The 22,761-nt window shown below is 43.8% G+C and overlaps 1 protein-coding gene across 3 annotated transcripts in view; it reads left to right on the top strand.

The window, feature by feature from the left end:
- The window catches only part of LOC122923388, a 110,708-nt gene that overhangs the window by 4,164 nt on the left and 83,783 nt on the right, over positions 1 to 22,761 (top strand). For all 3 annotated transcript variants that reach the window (XR_006387282.1, XM_044274185.1, XM_044274184.1), the window contains exons 2-3: positions 1,136 to 1,477; positions 4,580 to 4,888. Coding sequence is in view for 2 of the 3 variants with exons in the window: in XM_044274185.1 (XP_044130120.1) it covers positions 1,136 to 1,477; positions 4,580 to 4,888 (651 nt within the window). In the remaining variant the exon portion in view is untranslated. The remainder of the gene's footprint in view (positions 1 to 1,135; positions 1,478 to 4,579; positions 4,889 to 22,761) is intronic.

The raw sequence follows: 22,761 nt of genomic DNA, 5'->3' as shown, positions 1-22,761 counted from the left end.
TATTATTTTTATAACAGTTTTCAGTAACAATGTCCCTAGTACATTTGTGCTTCTCACGTCTCTCCCTAAACTCGGCTCACATTGAAATGGTGGAGACCGCGCAGGATGAGGCTTTTATTGGCTTGTGACATCACAGGGGATGGCTATCTGCAGATTGGCTGGATGCACAGCATTTTGGGTGATCTTGTGTTCCCAGGCATCTTACTTTCATTTTGTAACATGTGTAGCTGCAATTTTAGGAAAAAACTGATTCATTACTACAAAGCGCAAGGAAACTCAGATTTGTTGCATATCAAACTTTTCCTAAACTTAAAAACGAATTCCACTTCGGATGCTTTGATTCGCTCAACACTAATTATATTCACTTACATTTATCATCATTACATTCACACAAAGAAAGCTTCATTCCAACAACTTTTTTTTGTTAATGTGTGTATATAAGCAGGCAAATAATGTTAATATAGAAATTACATTAAACATTCTGAAATAATATACAATTTTAGGTCTAATTTGTAGTTTGGTCAAGGCAGAGAGTTTCTAGATTAATCTAGTAAATTTATTAATCCAGACCTTTTTAGAAGTTTAAAAAGAGTGACCTTTAAGAGGCAAAGCGCAACATAGGCATACAGGTCAAAAGTGGGACTGTCCCTTCAAAATAAAAACACTTGCATATCTGATCTATAGCAAGAATGGAGGAGGGCATCAACCAACATGACAATGTAAAACCCTTGCAGCATGCATTTGAAAATAGGCACACTTTCATCTACCCTCTACCATGTAGGACACCATTCTTTTAAGCTTTACAACCCAAGTAGCACTCTTCTGTGTTTGGCCCCAGGTAGCCACCTTCCATGTTTTCTGTAGGTAGCCATTTCTGTGTCTTTCTCCAGGCAGCCTTTTGTAACCTCCACTCCATATCTTACTGATGGTAGCCCTTTTCTGTGAAGGTTCCTAGTAGCCCTCTTCCATGCCATCCTCTTGGTAGTCCCCTTCAGTGACCTTTCAAAAGGTAGCTCCCTCCATGTCTTCAACCACTTAATGCTTTTTTGTGTCTTTCACCCCGTGTCCACAACTATGATGTACAAATGCTTTAAAATACTATGGACATCATTTATATATGTCATTTTTATTTCAGATTCCATCACGGTAAAAAGTGAGAAGAACCTATCGGCAGCAGTAGGGAGGAATGTGACTCTCCTGTGTCAGCTGATGTCCGCCAAAGCAAATGTCATCCAAATCACATGGCAGAAAGAGTCGGGCAATTTTTCTGGCCCAGTGGCTTCCACCAGTAGGGTTTATGGGCCGAAAATTCTAGGTTACTACTCAAATCGGGCGAAACACTCTTCTGTAGATACCCTCAATATGTCAGCAATTATCATCAGCCCCGTGACTTTGGAGGATGAGGGGTGTTTTAAATGTATCTTCAATCTGTTTCCAGTTGGAGCTTCATCTGGAACAATTTGCCTCGATGTGTACGGTAAGGATCCTAACAAATCACTAAGATTATCTGGTATTACAAAAATTTAAAAAAATAGAAAGGTCACTCCTATTTTTTCTTGGATTTAAAAGGTTTATCCTGAAAAAGATATTGTTAACTTATCCTTAGGATAGATCATCATTATCACATCAGCGGGGGTCCAAGCCCCGGTATCTCCGCCGATCAGCTGGTTTAGGGAGCCGGTATGCTCACCGAAGCTCTAGTGAGTGATGCAGGCCCCCGACAGCTTTCCAAGCACGTCACTGTACATTGTATAGTGGCAGTGCTTGGTATTGTAGCTCAGCCTCATTGACTTGAATGGGGCTGAGCTACAACTAGGCCATGCGACTGATGTACAGTGACGTTACTGGCCTAGGAAGAGGCTGTGGTGCTCAATGCCTCGTCTACCAATGGTCCACTGAAAAAAAAAACATACAATTGTCAAATTACCAATACAGTCATAACTACATATGTAAAGCAGAGTATAAATAAGGAGCAACACATAGCTTTTTAGATAGTATTATAGCAAGATACTATGATTTAAGGAGTACGCAAATATTTTGGAGTGAAGAGAAGCTCTCCTACATCTCAGTGTGTTTATCCAATTTGAACTTCATGTGGTTCTTTCGTAGGACTGAACTAAATTAGTTTCATTCACCCACTCAAGAATTGCGGAAGCATCTCTTGCTCTCCAGTTGATAAAACTTCTACTGCAGTGAGACCCTGAGAAGCTGGTGGAGAGGATGGGAGTGGTAGTGATGAGATGATGTGTCCCGATGTACTCCCTCAGGCTGTTGCTCCCTGGGGATCCGTACAGTGAAAAGGTGGTTTAAGGAATCAGGCAAGAAGTAGAAAAATAAAAGTCTCTGATTACCAAGTGCAAAATAGGAGTTGTAGTACATCCAGCAATTGTTCGTGCAATTTCTCTTCCCAGATGATTAGGTATGGTGGCTGGCAAATAAAGATGATGGCACCTCTGGTATGCTATATTGCTGATGTCTTTCTCCTGAACCTCTGGCTAACAGCTGAAAGCTGGTACCAACAGCTCTGTAAAGGCAGCAGAATCCACTAAGTGGTATGACAGCAACTGCACTTCCAGCAACCTGGCTAGGTGGAGCTTAGCTTCCAGACCATTACATTGCTTGGCATGTAGAGTTGTCTCCTTGCCACACATTCTGATTGCTAATGACAAAGCGGAGTAGGAGGAAGAGTAGTCTGAGCAGGAGAAGCAGTAAGTAATGATGACAAGCAGGGCTGGCTTTAGGTTACATGGCGTTCTGTGTGAGAAGTTATTTTGGGGGACTCCATACACACACACCTCCGCAGCCATTATAGGTAATTAAATACACTAAATTAGTAGACAAACAGTAGTCAAATTTTAAATGTACCAACTCTATGGAGAAAAGAATACACAGCTAATATTTAAAGGGCTTGTCTTATGTCACCATTACTAAGGCGAGATGAGACACAGTCCTGACCACCAGCTGGCAAGGAAACAAAGGAATGTGGTGGCACTAGCTGTTTCTGTAGCTCCCACGCACTGCAATGGGAGCTATTGAAATAGCGAGAGCTGACAAGCTTCACTGTTTCCCAGCCGGCTGAGGGTCGAGATTGTGTCTCTAGAACTAGAACTAAGCACATTACATAAATACAGAACCATAATTAAGCACATAACATAAATACAGTGCAATAACCAATCCCATTACATAAATACAATACCAGAACCAAGACCATTATAAAAATACAACACCACAACCAAGAACATTACATGAATACAGAACCCACAAAGAACAGTTGTTCTGCAGTAGCTCCGGCTCCACAGCTCCACCTGTTTTGCAGTGGACAGAGCTGGTTACTGCAGCACTGTTCCCATTGAAGTGATTAGTGCACTAACCAGCTTCATTCACTATACTATACTACAGTGTACAATGCACAAGGCTGTGTAGTTCCAGCGTTGGGTTCCATCAACGGAACTACTGAAGAACGGCTGATCAAGGAGGGGTACAAGGAGTCAGAGCCCTGTCAATCAGAGTGATAGGCCATCACTCTGTAAAGACCCTTTAATGACGTGTTCTTTAGAGGAAAAGATCACTTTTAATGTTGAGTAGGGAAGAGCGAATCGACTTCGGATGAAACATCCGAAGTCGATTCGCATAAAACTTCATTCTAATACTGTACGGAGCAGGAGCTCCGTACAGTATTACAATGTATTGGCTCCAATGAGCCGAAGTTATTGCTTGGGTTCGGTAAATGGTTTTTTACAGTACAAATTAATTTATGAAGTTAATAACTTCGGCTCATCGGAGCCAATACATTCTAATACTGTACGGAGCTCCTGCTTCGTACAGTATTAGAACGAAGTTTTATGCGAATCGACTTCGGATGCTTCATCCGAAGTTGATTGGCTTATCCCTAGTTTGGAACAAATCAAAGTCAAACGAATGTACTACGATCCGAATTTAAGGAAAAATTTTATTCGCCGCAAAGCCAAGTTTCCTCGCACTTTGTGGTAATTAATCTATTCTTCCTGAAATGGCAGCAAATAAAATAAAATACATACTCATCGTCGTGGCCATCTTCATTGAAGATACCATGTGAAATCTTGTGCAGGGTGATGTATGACTTCACTGTGTCTGGCCAGCGAGATTTTGCTTGGTGTCTTCAATTAAGATGGCCACAACGGCCTCTCCGTGAGCAAATGGATAAGGTTAGTATGTTTTTTTTTTACCGAATTAACACTTGAAAGCCCACAATTGTAGCATCAGATGCCGCCATCTGAGGGGTTCAATGATGGGGGCGGCACGATCGCCGCTCTCTGTCTTGCACCCGCTACATATAAAGGAATGTCTTTGTGAAATTCTTCAAAGCAGCCGAATCGAATTTCTCACAACTTTGCTCATCACTAATCACTTTCTCATCATTTTCTAAGTTTGGGAATTGTTGAGGAAAGTCATATATTTTACAGCTAAAATGTACAACATCATCAATTGTGACAATTTAGAGGTTTCATTTACTCTAAAACCTGAGGTTAACGGCTAAATAAATGGGGTTAATATAAAGAATCTAAAACATTTTTATTGTTAAAATTTATTCTATAAATAGAAGAAAAAATATCCGAGCCAACGTTGGATGTTAAGATAATTGACCGCCCGGAGATGTTGGAAAAACTTCTGGTTATCACCTGCAGTGGATCAGGACTTCCAGCTCCCAACATCTCATGGAACCATTCACTGGACCTACAATATGAACCTCAAACATTAAGTATTGTGAATTCTGATGGGACCATGACCGTCATCAGTAATCTGACCCAAACAATGAATGAGACCTTAGAAGGGACAAACGTGACCTGTATTGTAAATCACCCGACACTTGGAGCTGAGAAACGTCTTTCTAAACTGGTGCCTTACACAGGTAAGTGAATCCTACCTTCTAGGACAAGTACTGTCATCATCCTTGAGTAGTCTTCGGACTTTCACATATTTAGGTCTTTCCTACCCTAGATAGGATCCAACAATCTTAATTGAAATGTCATGATCTGTAGCCTCAGGCCTTGCATCAGGCATCAGTTTCACCCACAGTGTTCATGTAAAGACAGGACCTTTACATTAATGCCCAATTGTGAAGTCCCTCAGGTCTGTATATTCAATAGAGCTGTTCATTTTTTACACTGATACAGTGAGTTCTCCAATTAATGAAAGCCCTTTGCTGCAGTACTAGGCACAGCCACATTCATATGAGTGGCACTGTACCTGCGTAAGCAATGCACTGCCAGCGGAGACTGCTAGAGTGCTGAGGCCTCTTTCTTCTGCTGATCTATGGTGGTCCCTGTGGTTGCTCATCCATCTATCAAACATTGGTGGCCTACAGAGGTGGCCTTTCTTCCTTCTTTCTTTTTGGCTCAACATATTCAAAGATGTGAGGAATGAGATGACCTTTTTATAAAATTTTTAAAATAAATTAATGAAACTTTGCTTTTTGCCTCTATCACAAGATGTCCATGTGCGGTCTCTAAGTTTTGTGATTTGCAAGCTATCAATATTGTATTAAATAGTCCTTAACCAATTCTTAGGTAGTGATGAGCGGCAGGGGCAATATTCGAATTTGCGATATTTCGCGAATATTTGGGCGAATATTCGCCATATATTCGAGAATTCGCGAATTCATGATCTCCAGGCATTATTTTCTTGATTGCGAAAATTCGCATAAAATTCGCATTCAAATGTTCGCATAAAAATTCGCATGAACTGGTATTTTCCCGAAAATCGAATATTTGCAATTACGAATATATTTTGCGATATTCGAAATATTAGTGAATTCTCGAAGTGCCGATATTCGCGATTAAAATTCACAATCGAATATTCGTGAGCAACACTATTCTTAGGGTGGACACATCTCAAAGAGGTTTCCAGGATTTTACTATTGGTGGTCTATCCTGATTAGTGGGGGCCTGACACCCTGTATCCTGTTGATCAGCTGTAATTTTGGAGTCGGAGTTCAGCCACAAAACTACACCGCTCTGTCCACTGGTTAGTGCTGAGCTGCTCCCATGGAAGTAAATGGCGAGATAACCAGCTCCATCTGCTACACAATGGACGGGGCTAGGTTGTTTCGGCGCACGAGATACTGAAGAACAGCTGATCGGCAGAATTTTGGAGAATTGGTCTTCAATTGTGAAATCCTGGACAACCAATTTAAGGATATGCTATAAATGTTTAACCATGAATTTACTCTTTCAAATAAAATAAAAAATTACAAAAAAAAAGCAATAATAATACTAAAGGTTAATTGTAAAGAGCCTAGGGTGATCCAAACGGTAGGTTTTATACCTTCCTCTACAATATCTGCATTCACATGTGTACAGGGTAATTGCATTGCAACCGTTTTTACCACCATATCCCTTACCATCATATACTGTACAATATTCACAGCCTTTACACTCTATCCTGAAAGAAATACAGAAAATGTTCAAAAAGAATAATTACAAAGGTTGAAAATGTTTCAGGCTTTACTGTATTGCCCTTATTACTGTATATAAGGAGAGTAAAAAGTACTTTCCTCTCTCGGGTCTGGCCATTGTGACACAGTGAGAGGTTTGGTCTGGGAAAACAGGTATTTTCCTCCAAGCATGTGCTGCTGGGCTGATTTACAGCCAGGTGAGGTCAAATACCGGACCGGATTTTAAATGCTGATCTGGGTTTTGGCAGCACCTGGCTGTCCTTAAATAGGCAGTTGGGCTCAGAAGCCATGTATCTGTGTTGGCATCTGGGAGCCTTGTGTCTGGATGAAGACTTGCTACCTGTTTGGCGTGAAAACAGGTTGGTGCTGCTATCAGCAAGGACTCTTTGAGGTAGAATTGCTGCATGGTGTGAATTACCACCAACACCACAAGGTGACTTTTTGTTTTAATATGATTGCTTGTTTTTCCACTTGCCTAAAGTGGGAATAAAACACAGATACCAGAGCGAGTCCTCACACCACTAACAGGAGTGTATTGTTTTGTAGACGGAACGTATTCTAAAAGTGAGGACACAACCACAGGGAGGACCCATACACGTATTTTAGTAATTCCTCCCCTTGTTTTTTCTATAATCATTATCCTGCTGATAAGGTAAGTACAGCGTACATACTACACAATAGTTGTGTGACCTAGTTCTCTACTGCATTTGACTTCTACATTTCAGGATGGAAAAGAACATGCAGTAAAACAATTTTTTAGTCATACCTACCAGTGGCGTAACTAGAGTGTTATGGGCTCCAGTGCAAACTTTGGATCGGCCCCCCCCCCCCCCCATTTTTACAAAGAGGCAGCAGATTTTCTTTACACTAAGGGCTCTTTCACACAAGGGGATGTTGTGCGGGTAACCCGCTGCGTGAAAGAGAGTCAAGCCCCGTTTTTGCCAGCAGAGACACGGAGCATTAACATGATTAATAATGCTCTGTGATCTTTTTACTACAAAATCACAGTAAGATAAAGTGGTCACTGTGATTTTGTAGTAAAAATATCCCAAAGAGGCAAAGAGCATTATTAATCATGTTAATGCTCCGTGTCTCTGCTGTCCGGAGCGGGGCTTGGCTCTCTTTTACGCAGCAGATTACCCGCAGGGGATCCCCTCGTGTTAAAGAGCTCTAAGCCCAATGCAAGGCAACACTCACCCAGTCCTAATAAAATCTGGTCCTACCTCATCCAGGGTGTCGCTGGCATCGGCGTGATGTCCACTGGATCCAGAACAAGGCCCCTGTGGTCATAGCGAAAAAAAGAGTAATCACATAAGGAAGGGATGATGACTGCCCCTGTGAAATCACCAGCGGGGAGCGCTGTGCTGGCCTGTAAGACTGAGGCATGCCAATTGTAGTAGCCCAGAGGGAAGAATCGTGGATGGTCAGTACGTCTCACTGAGAATGTATGCCTCAGTGATATAATTCCCGGAAGTAAGTATACCAGTAACATTAGGTTGCTGGGAGGTTTTCATTAAAGTGGATTTTGGGTCCGGGTTTTAGGAGTGACCAGAGAGCTTGGGTGGGACAGGTCACTCCCGTACTCCATCCAGGGTTTTCCTACTGTGTGGTTAAAAAGGATGTGGGAATCCCAGCTGGGGAGATCACAAGTCTGCACAGGCTAACTGAAAGCTGACAAGCTGAGAGGGAGGATTTGGTCTCTGAAAGACACCAGAGAGTGGTGAGATCGTATTGTTGTTTCTGATTTGGACTGAACACAAAAGTGTGGGACTTTATGTTATGTACTATTTGCGGGCTGAAGAAAGCCTAAAGCTAAAGTTTGGACATGTTTACTGCTGTTTTCTGAAATAAACACTGCCTGTGGTGAAGAGTGAACTGACACGCGTGTATGTGTGCATAGTGACGGAATTAAAACCCCCACAATTGGTGTCGGATGCGGGCACAACGCTCCTAGAAATCGCAGCCACCAGCAGTTGTAGGAAGGTACATGTCCTGGGTAAAAACTGCAGCGAAATTACAGTCTGAACGTCCAACCATGGAGGATTTAGTAAAGCAATTGGTGCAGGCTAACTTGCTACAGCAACAGGCTACTGCTCAACAGCAGAGAGCCCATATGGAGGCTATGCAAGCCCAGCAGGAGACAAATCAGCTACTGATACGACAGATGTCTGTATTGACTGAGGCCGTCAAATCTCAGGAGGGGGTGAGCCTTCCCAGTCAAAATGGCAGTGTTAAAGCCCGAAAGAATGTGAGGGAAACTTTGCAAAAAATGACACCTGAGGACGACGTTGAGGCGTACCTGTCCGTGTTTGAAAGGGTGGCAGAAAGGGAAAGTCTCCCACCCGAGCAGTGGGCAGAAGTGTTGGCGCCATATTTAACAGGAGAACCTCAGAAAGCATATTATGATTTAACCTTGCAAGATGCGAAAGAATACAGCAAGCTAAAAGCAGAAATTCTTGCTCGGCAGGGGGTGACTGATGCAGTCCGAGCGCAGCGTGTTCACAGCTGGGAGTTTTGCCAAGATAAGCCTCCCAGGTCCCAAATGTTCGATCTGTTCCACCTGGTACAAAAATGGTTACAACCAGAATCATCCTCCCCAGCTCAAATGGTGGAAAAAGTGGTGATGGACCGGTTCCTTCATACGCTGCCAAAACCCATACAATGTTGGGTTGCCCAGGGAAACCCCCAGACTGCGGACGAATTGGTGGGCCTCGTAGAAAGGTATGTCAGCGTGGAGGACTCCCTGGAAAATAAGGGGGGATTGAGTCGGCCATATCGCTGCACCAAGAACGGGACTGGGTTCCCCAAGAAAGGACTACAATCCAGACCCAACTGGAAAACCCAGCTTAAGGAAAAGTTGGAGACTGGAACCCGAGTCCAGACCGGCCCCATTATCTGTTGGAGATGTCAGGCTCCTGGACATATAGCAGCGCACTGCCCTTTGTCTGCCGAGCCCATGGAGTGCGGTGTCGGCCAACCTTATTCTCTTTTTGCACATCCTGTGTGCAGTGCAGTTACCCAAGCCCAGGAAGGACCCCAGGTGTGCCAAGTGACCGTGAACAGTGTTATGGTGACTGCCCTCTTGGACTCCGGCAGTTTGGTCACTTTGATGACATCCATGGTGCCTCATGTATTAAATCCTGAAAGGCATGTGGGAGTGTTGTGCATCCATGGAGACACACGGGAGTATCCTGTCGCTCAGGTGTCCATAAACACTATGTGTGGTACGGTACTGCATGAGGTGGGAGTTGTGAAGGACTTACTGCACCCGATGATACTGGGAAGAGACTTCCCGCTGTTCTGGGACCTGTGGGCTAACGCTAAGGTCCCGACGAAACTGTCAAGTACTGAGCGTTCTAGTTGTGATGTGGTGGGAGAGGTGTTGGAGTATCCTGGGACTATATCAGGGTCTCCATTAGCGGTGATGTTAGGTGAGGAGGATGAGGAATTAACCCCTGAGACCGATGTCCTGGATCTTGAAGTGTCTCGGGACAATTTTGGAGAGGCACAGCTCAGAGATCTTACCTTGAAAGGTGCCCGGGAGAATGTATCAGTTCTGAATGGGGTTGCCCAAAGTCCAGGGGCTGATAATCAGTTTCCCCACTTCGCCATAAACAATGATATGTTGTATAGAGTGACCAAAAGGGGGGATGAAGTAGTGGAACAACTGCTAGTACCCAGTCCTTATCGACAAGTGGTATTAAGGATGGCCCACTCGCATGTTTTAGGGGGGCACTTGGGGGCAGCTAAAACCCAAGAACGCATTCTGCAGCGATTTTATTGGCCGGGGTGTTATAAGGAAATAGCTGACTATTGCCAGTCGTGTCCCACTTGCCAGGTATCAGCCCCTATCCCTCATTTCAAAAGTCCTTTGGTCCCTCTGCCAATCATTGAAGTTCCGTTTGAACGGATTGCAATGGACCTCGTAGGACCCCTAGTAAAGTCAGCTAGAGGTCATCAGTATATTTTGGTGGTAGTAGATTATGCCACCAGATACCCGGAAGCAGTCCCTTTAAGAAATACCTCATCAAAAAACATTGCAAAAGAGTTGTTCCAGATGTTTGCCAGAACTGGTATACCAAAAGAGATATTAACTGATCAGGGAACACCGTTCATGTCTAAAGTCATGAAAGAGTTATGTCGGATGTTAAAAATTAAACAACTGCGAACATCAGTATATCATCCGCAGACAGACGGTCTAGTAGAACGTTTCAATAAAACACTTAAGAGTATGTTAAAAAAGGTGGTAGAGAAGGATGGTCGTGATTGGGACTGTCTGCTACCATACTTACTGTTCTCTATTAGAGAGGTTCCTCAAACCTCCACTGGGTTTTCACCTTTTGAATTGTTATATGCTCGGCACCCTCGGGGGTTACTAGATGTGGCAAAGGAAACCTGGGAAAATGAGACTACCCCATATAAAAGTGTAGTGGAACACATTTCACAAATGCAAGAGAGGATATCTAAGGTCATGCCCATAGTAAAAGAACATCTAGTGAGGGCTCAAGGTAACCAAGCTCGAGTGTATAACAGGGCAGCCAAGGTTAGGCAGTTCAGTCCAGGGGACCGAGTGTTAGTTTTGGTACCCACGGTGGAAAGCAAATTCCTAGCTAAGTGGCAGGGGCCTTATGAGGTGGTTGAGAAAGTTGGGGAAGTTAACTACAAAGTTCATCAGCCTGGGAAAAGAAAACCCATCCAGTTGTATCATGTGAACTTGTTAAAACCGTGGAAAGATCGAAACTCCCTGGAAATGACCTGTTTGGTGGTAGAGGCTAAAAGTAACAGTCAGGATGTCACAATTGCGGAGACCCTCTCCAAATCCCAAAAACAGCAATGTAAGGAACTGCTACAACAGAATAGAGATTTGTTCTCAGATTTGCCAGGTCTCACTAATTGTATTGAGCATGAGATTCGAACAAAACCACATGTTCGAGTAAACATAAAACCCTATAGAATCCCTGAGGCTCGTAAGGAAGTAATATCACAAGAGATCAAAAGGATGTTAGAGCTAGGAGTGATTGAGGAGTCCCGGAGTGGGTGGTCCAGTCCAATAGTTTTGGTACCAAAACCGACTGGGGAATGGCGGTTCTGTAATGATTACAGAAAACTCAATGAGGCTTCGGAGTTCGACGCCTACCCTATGCCAAGAGTAGACGAACTCATTGAGAGGTTAGGTCCAGCGCGGTATATTACTACGTTAGACCTAACAAAAGGGTATTGGCAGATCCCTCTATCAAAGGATGCTAAAGAAAAGACTGCCTTTTCCACACCTGAAGGGTGTTACCAATATGTAAGGATGCCATTCGGTTTACAAGGTGCCCCAGCTACGTTCCAAAGGGCTATGGACAGGATCTTAGGCCCTCACAAAAAGTATGCAGCTGCATACCTGGACGATATCGTCATCTTTAGCCCAGATTGGGAGAGTCACCTGGGTAAAGTTCAAGCCATACTAGATTCCCTAAGAACAGCCGGATTTACCATAAACCCCAAAAAATGTGCCATGGGTATGGAAGAGGCCAGATATCTCGGGTATGTAGTAGGGAGAGGTCTGATTAAACCCCAGATTAACAAGGTGGAAGCAATTCAAACCTGGCCACGTCCACTTACAAAAAAACAGATAAAAGCTTTCTTGGGAATAGTGGGCTATTACAGACGATTTGTACCGAATTTTGCTACAATAGCTGCCCCGCTAACGGAGCTTACAAAAGGGACAAAGTCAGTCATGGCTAGATGGACCCCGGAAGCAGAACAGGCATTTAACGAGCTTAAGCTACGGTTATGCCAGCAGCCAGTATTAGTAGCCCCAGATTTTAGTAAGGAGTTCATAGTGCAGACAGATGCCTCAGAGGTAGGTCTAGGCGCTGTGATGTCCCAAGAGGTTAGGGGGGAAGAACACCCGGTGTTATATCTGAGCCGAAAACTTACCCCCTGCGAAAAAAATTATTCTATTGTGGAAAAAGAATGTTTGGCGATAAAGTGGGCACTGGACTCCCTTAGATATTATCTACTGGGTAGGAGGTTCAGATTAGTTTCAGATCATGCACCACTAAAGTGGATGTCTGAGAAAAAGGGGAGTAATGCCAGAGTAACGAGATGGTTTCTGACGTTACAGGATTTCAATTTTTATATAGAACACAGGCCCGGGAAGTTGCATGGGAATGCCGATGCTTTATCAAGGGTACATTGTTTGATGGTAACAGGTGCCCAGCCCCTCGGCTTTAGGCAGAGGGGGAGGGTATGTAGTAGCCCAGAGGGAAGAATCGTGGATGGTCAGTACGTCTCACTGAGAATGTATGCCTCAGTGATATAATTCCCGGAAGTAAGTATACCAGTAACATTAGGTTGCTGGGAGGTTTTCATTAAAGTGGATTTTGGGTCCGGGTTTTAGGAGTGACCAGAGAGCTTGGGTGGGACAGGTCACTCCCGTACTCCATCCAGGGTTTTCCTACTGTGTGGTTAAAAAGGATGTGGGAATCTCAGCTGGGGAGATCACAAGTCTGCACAGGCTAACTGAAAGCTGACAAGCTGAGAGGGAGGATTTGGTCTCTGAAAGACACCAGAGAGTGGTGAGATCGTATTGTTGTTTCTGATTTGGACTGAACACAAAGTGTGGGACTTTATGTTATGTATTATTTGCGGGCTGAAGAAAGCCTAAAGCTAAAGTTTGGACATGTTTACTGCTGTTTTCTGAAATAAACACTGCCTGTGGTGAAGAGTGAACTGACACGCGTGTATGTGTGCATAGTGACGGAATTAAAACCCCCACACAATGTAGCAGGGTAATCTAGGACATTTCCTCTAAGTGCTACCACACAGTACTAATGCCCACATTGTGGCTCCTCACAGTACTAATGCCCACCTTGTGGCCCCTCACAGTAATTAAGCCCACCTTGTGGTCCCTTTAAAATAGTTATTTCCACCTTGTGGCCCCTCCCAGCAGTTATGCCTATCTTTGTTCCTGTCACAGTAATTATGCCTACTTTTGTGCCCCCTCACTGTAGTTATGCCAAGATTTGTGCCTCCTCAGAGTAGTTATAGCCAGATATGTGCCCCCTCACAGTAGTTATGCTCAGATATGTGGCCCTCACAGTGCTTATGCCAGATATGTGGCCCTCACAGTAGTTATGCCAGATATGTGCCCCCTCACAACGGTTATGGTCAGATATGTGTCCCCTCAAAGTGGTTATGCCTGATATGTGCCCCTTCACAGTAGTTATGCCCACATATGTGACCCCTCACAGTAGTTATGCCCAGATATGTGCCCCCTCACAGTAGTTATGCCCACATATGTGCCCCCTCACAGTAGTTATTCCAGATTAGGTGCCTCCTCACAGTAGTTATTCCAGATTAGGCCGCCCCTCAGTAAAGATGCCCACTTTTGTGCCCCCTCACTCTAGTTGTCGCCCCCCTTTTGCCTCCATGGCAAAAAAAAAAAAAACACATACTTACCCTCTTCACTGATGACGCGCTCCCACATTCACATTGCACTGCTGGCTGTGCTGAAGGCCGATTCCTGGGCTTTCAGCGCTCCTCCCACAGCCAGCAGCGTGATCTACGGCCAGCAGGGGGAGCGCCTAAGCTTAGAAGAACAGTGACGCAGAGAGCGGAGAGGTTGCCCTGCTTCACTCTAAAAAACTAACAGCCCGGCAGTAACAAGAACTGACGGGTGAGTGCGCCCCCCCCCCCCCCTTCCTTGCACTTGCGCTCCCCCTGTCTCCTGCGCGTTTGAAGAGCTCTCTGACAGGACCCAGCATTTTCATTTGTTGTGCTTTTTCATAAGTTTAAACAGTTATATCTACTTATTTTAGCTATAATGGGAATTCGTTGCCTTTAAGAGGAAGTTGCCTTTAAGAGGAAGTTGCACCACTGAGGAAGGGGCACACCCCCGAAACGCGTATGGGACGAACCTTGTACCGGCATGCTGGAAAAATCTTCCCTGGATCTGAATAGACCTCTGAAGTAAAAGCTTTGTAAATACCGCACCCGATTGTACCAGGTGTTACGGACTTACTCATTGATCGGGAACCAATCCCTCAGAGGAACAAAGCGACTAGACCAAGGTAATATTGCGCAAGTGAGTGGGACGCCACCACGAGCGCTTACTGTCTTGTACCTGGAGTCAGTTTGCAAAGACCGAAAGGATCGGTGAACTACTAACTTTTTCTACAGCCCTATGAGGTAGGAGCGGAACTGTCTTCATTCAAATTTTGTGGATTCGGAGTTCACCTTATGATTCTCTATAAGGAACTATTTATGCTGCTATTTATGCTGCTACTGCGAATTTTGCTATCAACCTAATTCTATAGACACACATGCGGTTTATTTTGGATCCAAACATCGCTACCGATTGCGATTTATCACTTTCTTTTGCTACTTGTGTTACACTGTTGCATGTATTATTGCTGCTATAATTGTTATTGCTGCCACAGTATACATTTTATTATTTAGGTGGATTATAAATTTTACCTTTTTATCACTGTGTGAAATAAATATCTCATTATAGTAATATATATTGAGTGCCTGGTCTATCCATTTTTATACAATGTTGATTTATATTCACTGTTTTGTACGGATTTTCATGTAGGCCGAAGTAAGTCCATGAGAAGATTACTGTGCTGTTCAAAAGCTAGTGTTATTGTAACAATATATTATACATTTAGAAAGTTAGAAGATACACCGCACCTGCAGATTCTGAGGCTTCATTGTTTTTCCTATCTGAACATGAATTCCACAGTGTGAAAATGGTCTAGATGTTCCTCAAAGTATATATTCATGTATCAAAGTCTGTCCCTCAGCCCTGAGGCAAGGCCTCCAGATGTCAGAGGTGTGAAGTATTGAAAATATCAGGCATGTATGAGTTAACCCTTAATGGTATGATGCTTATTGCTTATACAACAGTGCCACCTAGATATGAGCAGTTAATACTACATCAGTAGCAAAATAGCATTCTGGGTAGTATTATGACGTCATGCTCCTTATCAATGCACACACCCATCCAACAAAGTTTTGGGTTAAGAAACCAGATATGAGGGGGAAAAAAAAGGGGAGGAAGGAAAAAGAGAAAGAAAAAAACAAACATTTGGATTATAGATCTCTGGAGAATCATTTGGATTATCGGGAAAAACTCTTGAGAGCTGGCTGCCCCAAGACTCAGCACATCACTTGACCCTTGGGTAATGTATATTTTTGCTTTATGTAGTAATGATCTAAATTAATTGGCTTGATATTTCCATTTGCGGACGTGTAACGTTAGTTGCTACATCAGTATTTTCTCTGATTTCAGTTACGATGCATATAACTGAATAAAGGGGACAATATTGGAGAAACTCTCTGTTGGGAATCGTTGTATTCCCTAGTTTGATATCAAGCCAATAATGTATAAGTTTTATTGCAATACTACCATTATCTGAAGATTGGTCATCATTTTTGGGCGGAGCAAGGGCTCGTATATGTCATCTTCTTGATTGAGTTTTCCGCATAATCCATTGATTGTATATCTCTCACAAATTTAAAGCTGTATTGCATAATATTCTTGTGTTGGTTGAGTAGTGTTTGGTTGGTATCATATAGTGGTGAATTCTGGGTACTGCATATCATTGTATATTATTAAAATTTATGTTGATTAATTTTTGATTGTATTTTAAACTATTGTATAAAAAACCATTTATATTTTTGCATAGACGCTTGTACCCTGTTTTACTGATTGCACAAAATAATCAGGTTCTCGATTGAACTCTTTTTGAGATGTTTATGTCCATCTCACGGGTCAATATAGTTTGCATAATTTTTCTTTTGACCCGATAACATTTTTTTTATATTTATATAAAGCATTTGCTTTATATACCCGACACATTGTACTTCATGCCGGACCCCGTCAGAGCGATCCCATTACATGTGAGTGCAGTGGGCCCCCTCTCGCTGGGCCGGGTCGCACCCTTTGTGACCATGATCATTACGCCCCTGATACTTACCCAATCAACCTAGAACTATTGTTGAGAATGGTACTGTATCTAATAATTTGGTAACATCTCTAGTGACTATAAAGGGGTTGTCTGATTTGTACACCACCAACTCACTTTGCAGTTACTCTTGAAACCACCATATTGAAAAGGTCCTGCTAGTGGGTGCTATTATGATTGGTTGATGTCAAAAGAGTAGCCAGAGTGTAAAGGCTTTTGCAGGGTGCCTATTGGCATGAATGACTACTGTCTTCCAAAGTTGAGGGCTACAATGGATATGGATCTTGACTCTAGCTAGGAGAACTTGGTCAGTAGTTCTTCATTCTCTAAGTGTACATACTGTATGGAAACATAAAATACAGATTCAAGCCTCTATACTGTTTTTTTATTGCGTAAGGACCCTAGAATAGCAATGACAAGGTTTATCAGGAGGCACTTGGAAAAATCCAGACACAGTACAGTATATTATCAATGGTCATGAGGATGAAGCTCCTCTAGTTTAGGGGCTCATGCTTCCACTTCTGATACCAACCTCAAAAATGCTACTCGCCTATGAAGGTGATTTGAGGGGTGAATTTATATTAGTTTGCATGACCTTATGAAGTTGTTCCTCGGTAGCAGATATTTTAACTTCTTTACTAAACTTAATCTTTGTTTTACTTAGAAATACATCAACATGCTGACTGTAAAGAACTGTATGTGGCCGTAGTTTGCTGCACTGTCGAGAGGCAGAGAGTCCCACTATGCAGGGAAAAACAAGAAGAGGTCAAGTACCTGCACACAAGTCTAATGCACAATGCCAGGCATCATCTTAAGAGGTGTAAAGCTCTGGACTCTGGCACGTATAAGAGAGAGAGAGAGAAAGTGTCAGACCGATCTGTTGGAAAGGGGTTCCACTAGATCTGAAAGACTTGAGGCGCCTCGGGTTTATAGGAGTGGAAATGGAGAGAAGGTTGGGTGTTGAATACTAAAGGCTGCTCCGGGTATAGTCAGGTCGACAAGATGTCTGCCTGTAGAGAATACAGTAGTGAGCCAAGTAAGGGGACTGGTGGGTAGAGATACCCTTCAGATCTCGCCTATTTGGAATATACCCTTTTGAGCGCCAATAGTGGTTGATTGTTACTGATTGGTATTTGGGCTTTGTGTTGGTATGAGGAGCAAGTTTTTTGGATGTAGGGGTGTGTATATATGTCTCGAGCTGTGAGATAAAAGCACATATATGTTTATGCATATATAAACGCGTATAGAAACCTGCAAAAAAGGTCAAAAGATTGTATCTATATAAAAGTCTAAAACATTTTCACACGGGTAGGATTACTGCAAACTGTCTCAGGTGCCTAAGAGACTGTGTTCTGCAGCATCGTGCGCTGTATGGTATGGTACAGTATGTAAATCAATGGGTTAAAAATCTGTGTCCAAGGATACCATTATACATATATTTAAAATAACATATACCTTTTTCGCCGTATAAGACGCACCGGCCTATAAGACGCACCTAGGTTTTTGAGGAGGAAAATAAGAAAAAAAATATTTTGAACCAAAAGGTGCACTTTTGGTGGGTTTTGAACTAATTGTGGTCTGTGGGTGACGCACTGTTATGGGGGATCTGTGGGTGACACTTATGGGGGATCTGTGGGTGACACTTATGGGGGATCTGTGGGTGACACTTATGGGGGATCTGTGGGTGACACTTATGGGGGATCTGTGGGTGACACTTATGGGGGATCCTCTCTGGATGGCACTGTTATGAGGATGAGGATCTGTGAATGACAGTTATGGGGGGGATCTGTGGATGACACATATATAGCATCTTATGCTGTCATCCACAGATCCCCTCCATAAGTGTCCCTGTAGTGAATGACCCTCAATACAGGGGCTGGGGGTCGCATCTGCTTTAATAATGACAGCGGGGCCCGTGCAGTGACTATTCTACTACACGGGCCCCGCTCACTGTATAATCATATCTCTCTAATAGTTAATTGTTGTATGCATGTAATCGCATAATGAGCGCTAATGAGCGCTGTGTATTACCGTACTTAAAACTAGCAGCGCTCGCCGTTCGGAGCAGAGAGGAGGCAGGAGGCAGGCCGGGCGGACGGGCGCTTGCAACGTGAGTCATACGTCACGCGCCTGCGCCGCCTGCTTCATTCATAAGTGGGCGGTGCAGGCGCGTGACGTATGACTCACGCTGCAAGTGCCCGTCCTCCCGGCCTGCCTCCTGCCTCCTCTCTGCTCCGAACGGCGAGCGCTGCTAGTTTTAAGTACGGTAATACACAGCGCTCATTAGCGCTCATTATGCGATTACATGCATACAACAATTAACTATTAGAGAGATATGATTATACAGTGAGCGGGGCCCGTGTAGTAGAATAGTCACTGCACGGGCCCCGCTGTCATTATTAATGCAGATGCCGCCCCCAGCCCCTCCTCCCTCACAGCTGATACACCCGCCGCACGGCATCGCGGCGGGTGTATCATTGAAAACTGGGCAAAATCAGCTACATTCGCCGTATAAGACGCACTGCTATTTTCCCCCCACTTTTGGGGGGAAAAAAGTGCGTCTTATACGGCGAAAAATACGGTATATAATATAAAATATAAAATAATATTTTTTTCAATTTTTATTTTTTTTTCAATTTTTATTTTTTAAAATAATGTAGTAACGTGGGTTCAGTTACTCACTTCACGAGGGGGGCGGTTTACCAGGATAAGCATAAAACACCTGTAAACCAAGTACCCCCCCAGCCTGGATCGCTTCTAGAGTATTAACGGATGAAGGCAGCAAATCACACGGGTGCTTCTCTTCAAAGGTCTTTATTTGCATATGTAAGTAAATCCGGCTCAACGCGTTTCGGGACAGGCACGTCCCTTCATCGGGAGCAATATTGCTCCTGATGAAGGGACGTGCCTGTCCCGAAACGCGTTGAGCCGGATTTACTTACATATGCAAATAAAGACCTTTGAAGAGAAGCACCCGTGTGATTTGCTGCCTTCATCCGTTAATACTCTAGAAGCGATCCAGGCTGGGGGGGTACTTGGTTTACAGGTGTTTTATGCTTATCCTGGTAAACCGCCCCCTCGTGAAGTGAGTAACTGAACCCACGTTACTACATTATTATTTAGAAAAAAATAAATTTGAAAATTTTTTAAAAATATTTTTTATTTTATATTATATATATGTTATTTTAAATATATGTATAATGGTATCCTTGGACACAGATTTTTAACCCATTGATTTACATACTGTACCATACCATACAGCGCACGATGCTGCAGAACACAGTCTCTTAGGCACCTGAGACAGTTTGCAGTAATCCTACCCGTGTGAAAATGTTTTAGACTTTTATATAGATACAATCTTTTGACCTTTTTTGCAGGTTTCTATACGCGTTTATATATGCATAAACATATATGTGCTTTTATCTCACAGCTCGAGACATATATACACACCCCTACATCCAAAAAACTTGCTCCTCATACCAACACAAAGCCCAAATACCAATCAGTAACAATCAACCACTATTGGCGCTCAAAAGGGTATATTCCAAATAGGCGAGATCTGAAGGGTATCTCTACCCACCAGTCCCCTTACTTGGCTCACTACTGGACTCTGGCACGTGCCATTGATTGTAACCTTCTTATGCCTCAATAGAGTGGCGTAAAAACTTTCTTAAATGTTCCTCATAGCGCCTACTGAAAAATGTGTTGGAGGAGGGGTAATGGTACAGAGCTGTTTTCATGGGTTGGTGTTGTATATTGGGTGTAGGGTAAGGTGCTTTCATAATCCTAAACTGATGGATTAGATGTTCAGTTTGGATGGATCAGGGAGGATCACGGCTATCCTCTCATTGGTTATTAACATGATGATAAATCTGATACTACAGATGTGGGGTGCATACTTGTAGTAGCTATTATAGAAGTATATGTGCTGTGTGTCTGTTGTATAAGGTGTAATTTCTGCTGGATAGAAGGGTCCTCCACCAAATGGCTGAGTGCTTTGAAGCCTACATTCTATCCCAGCAGGGTGGAGTCGGGCAGGCTGGGACTCTGCCAGCTACAGGAGATGCAGATGGACAGTTCTCCTCATGTTCCTGTCATATCTAACACCTCTGGATGCCAGGTACTAGCTTCAAAGCCCCCCCCCCCCTGATAAACCAGATACTGGAGTAAGGGGGCTCATTTTGGAGGGAGATTTGAAAACTTTAAAACAAAGAGATTTCAATATTCAATGCCCTCCACTCCCCTCATTAATTTTTCACCAATGGAAGAACTAGGATTTGGTTGATTAATGACTGGGCCGACCGGAAACTGGAAACCAATCCTAGTTCTATAGAATTGTTGCATGGACATATTTTCAGTGTTACACCGTGTGGGAGTCACAGCCGAGCTGACAGTTAGCCATTTTCCTCCCCTTCTCCCGTGGCAGTAAGTTCTTATTTACTGTTTTTACCCATTTATTTTACTCCTACTGTTTTGTATGTTACTTTTACTTTGTCTCATCTTACATCTGTTTTTCTAAGCACTGCACTATTTTTCGTGTATAAAATATTCCCTTTATAAGTCCGCCTTGTTGCTCTAAAGAATCCATAGCCTGAACGTGTGACTGTGTAATTGCTTGTGAGTAGAGTTGAGCGAACACCTGGATGTTCGGGTTCGAGAAGTTCGGCCGAACATCCCGGAAATGTTCGGGTTCGGGATCCGAACCCGATCCGAACTTCGTCCCGAACCCGAACCCCATTGAAGTCAATGGGGACCCGAACTTTTCGGCACTAAAAAGGCTGTAAAACAGCCCAGGAAAGAGCTAGAGGGCTGCAAAAGGCAGCAACATGTAGGTAAATCCCCTGCAAACAAATGTGGATAGGGAAATGAATTAAAATAAAAATTAAATAAATAAAAATTAACCAAAATCAATTGGAGAGAGGTTCCATAGCAGAGAATCTGGCTTCCCGTCACCCACCACTGGAACAGTCCATTCTCAGATATTTAGGCCCCGGCACCCAGGCAGAGGAGAGAGGTCCCGTAACAGAGAATCTGTCTTCATGTCAGCAGAGAATTAGTCTGCATGTCATAGCAGAGAATGAGGCTTCACGTCAGCCACCACTGCAACAGTCCATTGGCATATATTTAGGCCCAGCACCCAGGCAGAGGAGAGAGGTCCCGTAACAGACAATCTGGCTTCATGTCAGCAGAGAATTAGTCTGCATGTCATAGCAGAGAATGAGGCTTCACGTCAGCCACCACTGCAACAGTCCATTGGCATATATTTAGGCCCAGCACCCAGGCAGAGGAGGGAGGTCCCGTAACAGAGAATCTGTCTTCATGTCAGCAGAGAATCAGTCTGCATGTCATAGCAGAGAATGAGGCTTCACGTCAGCCACCACTGCAACAGTCCATTGGCATATATTTAGGCCCAGCACCCAGGCAGAGGAGGGAGGTCCCGTAACAGAGAATCTGTCTTCATGTCAGCAGAGAATTAGTCTGCATGTCATAGCAGAGAATGAGGCTTCACGTCAGCCACCACTGCAACAGTCCATTGGCATATATTTAGGCCTAGCACACAGGCAGAGGAGAGAGGTCCCGTAACAGAGGATCTGTCTTCATGTCAGCAGAGAATCAGTCTGCATGTCATAGCAGAGAATGAGGCTTCACGTCAGCCACCACTGCAACAGTCCATTGGCATATATTTAGGCCCAGCACACACACAGGCAGAGGAGAGAGGTCCCGTAACAGAGAATCTGGCTTCATGTCAGCAGAGAATCAGTCTGCATGTCATAGCAGAGAATGAGGCTTCACGTCAGCCACCACTGCAACAGTCCATTGGCATATATTTAGGCCCAGCACACACACAGGCAGAGGAGAGAGGTCCCGTAACAGAGAATCTGGCTTCATGTCAGCAGAGAATCAGTCTGCATGTCATAGCAGAGAATGAGGCTTCACGTCAGCCACCACTGCAACAGTCCATTGGCATATATTTAGGCCCAGCACACACACAGGCAGAGGAGAGAGGTCCCGTAACAGAGAATCTGGCTTCATGTCAGCAGAGAATCAGTCTGCATGTCATAGCAGAGAATGAGGCTTCACGTCAGCCACCACTGCAACAGTCCATTGGCATATATTTAGGCCCAGCACACACACAGGCAGAGGAGAGAGGTCCCGTAACAGAGAATCTGGCTTCATGTCAGCAGAGAATCAGTCTGCATGTCATAGCAGAGAATGAGGCTTCACGTCAGCCACCACTGCAACAGTCCATTGGCATATATTTAGGCCCAGCACACACAGGCAGAGGAGAGAGGTCCCGTAACAGAGAATCTGGCTTCATGTCAGCAGAGAATCAGTCTGCATGTCATAGCAGAGAATGAGGCTTCACGT

The sequence above is a fragment of the Bufo gargarizans genome, unplaced genomic scaffold (assembly GCF_014858855.1).
Source record: "Bufo gargarizans isolate SCDJY-AF-19 unplaced genomic scaffold, ASM1485885v1 original_scaffold_1546_pilon, whole genome shotgun sequence".
Classification (NCBI taxonomy): Eukaryota; Metazoa; Chordata; class Amphibia; order Anura; family Bufonidae; genus Bufo; species Bufo gargarizans.
This window is presented reverse-complemented; position numbering and strand designations above follow the sequence as displayed.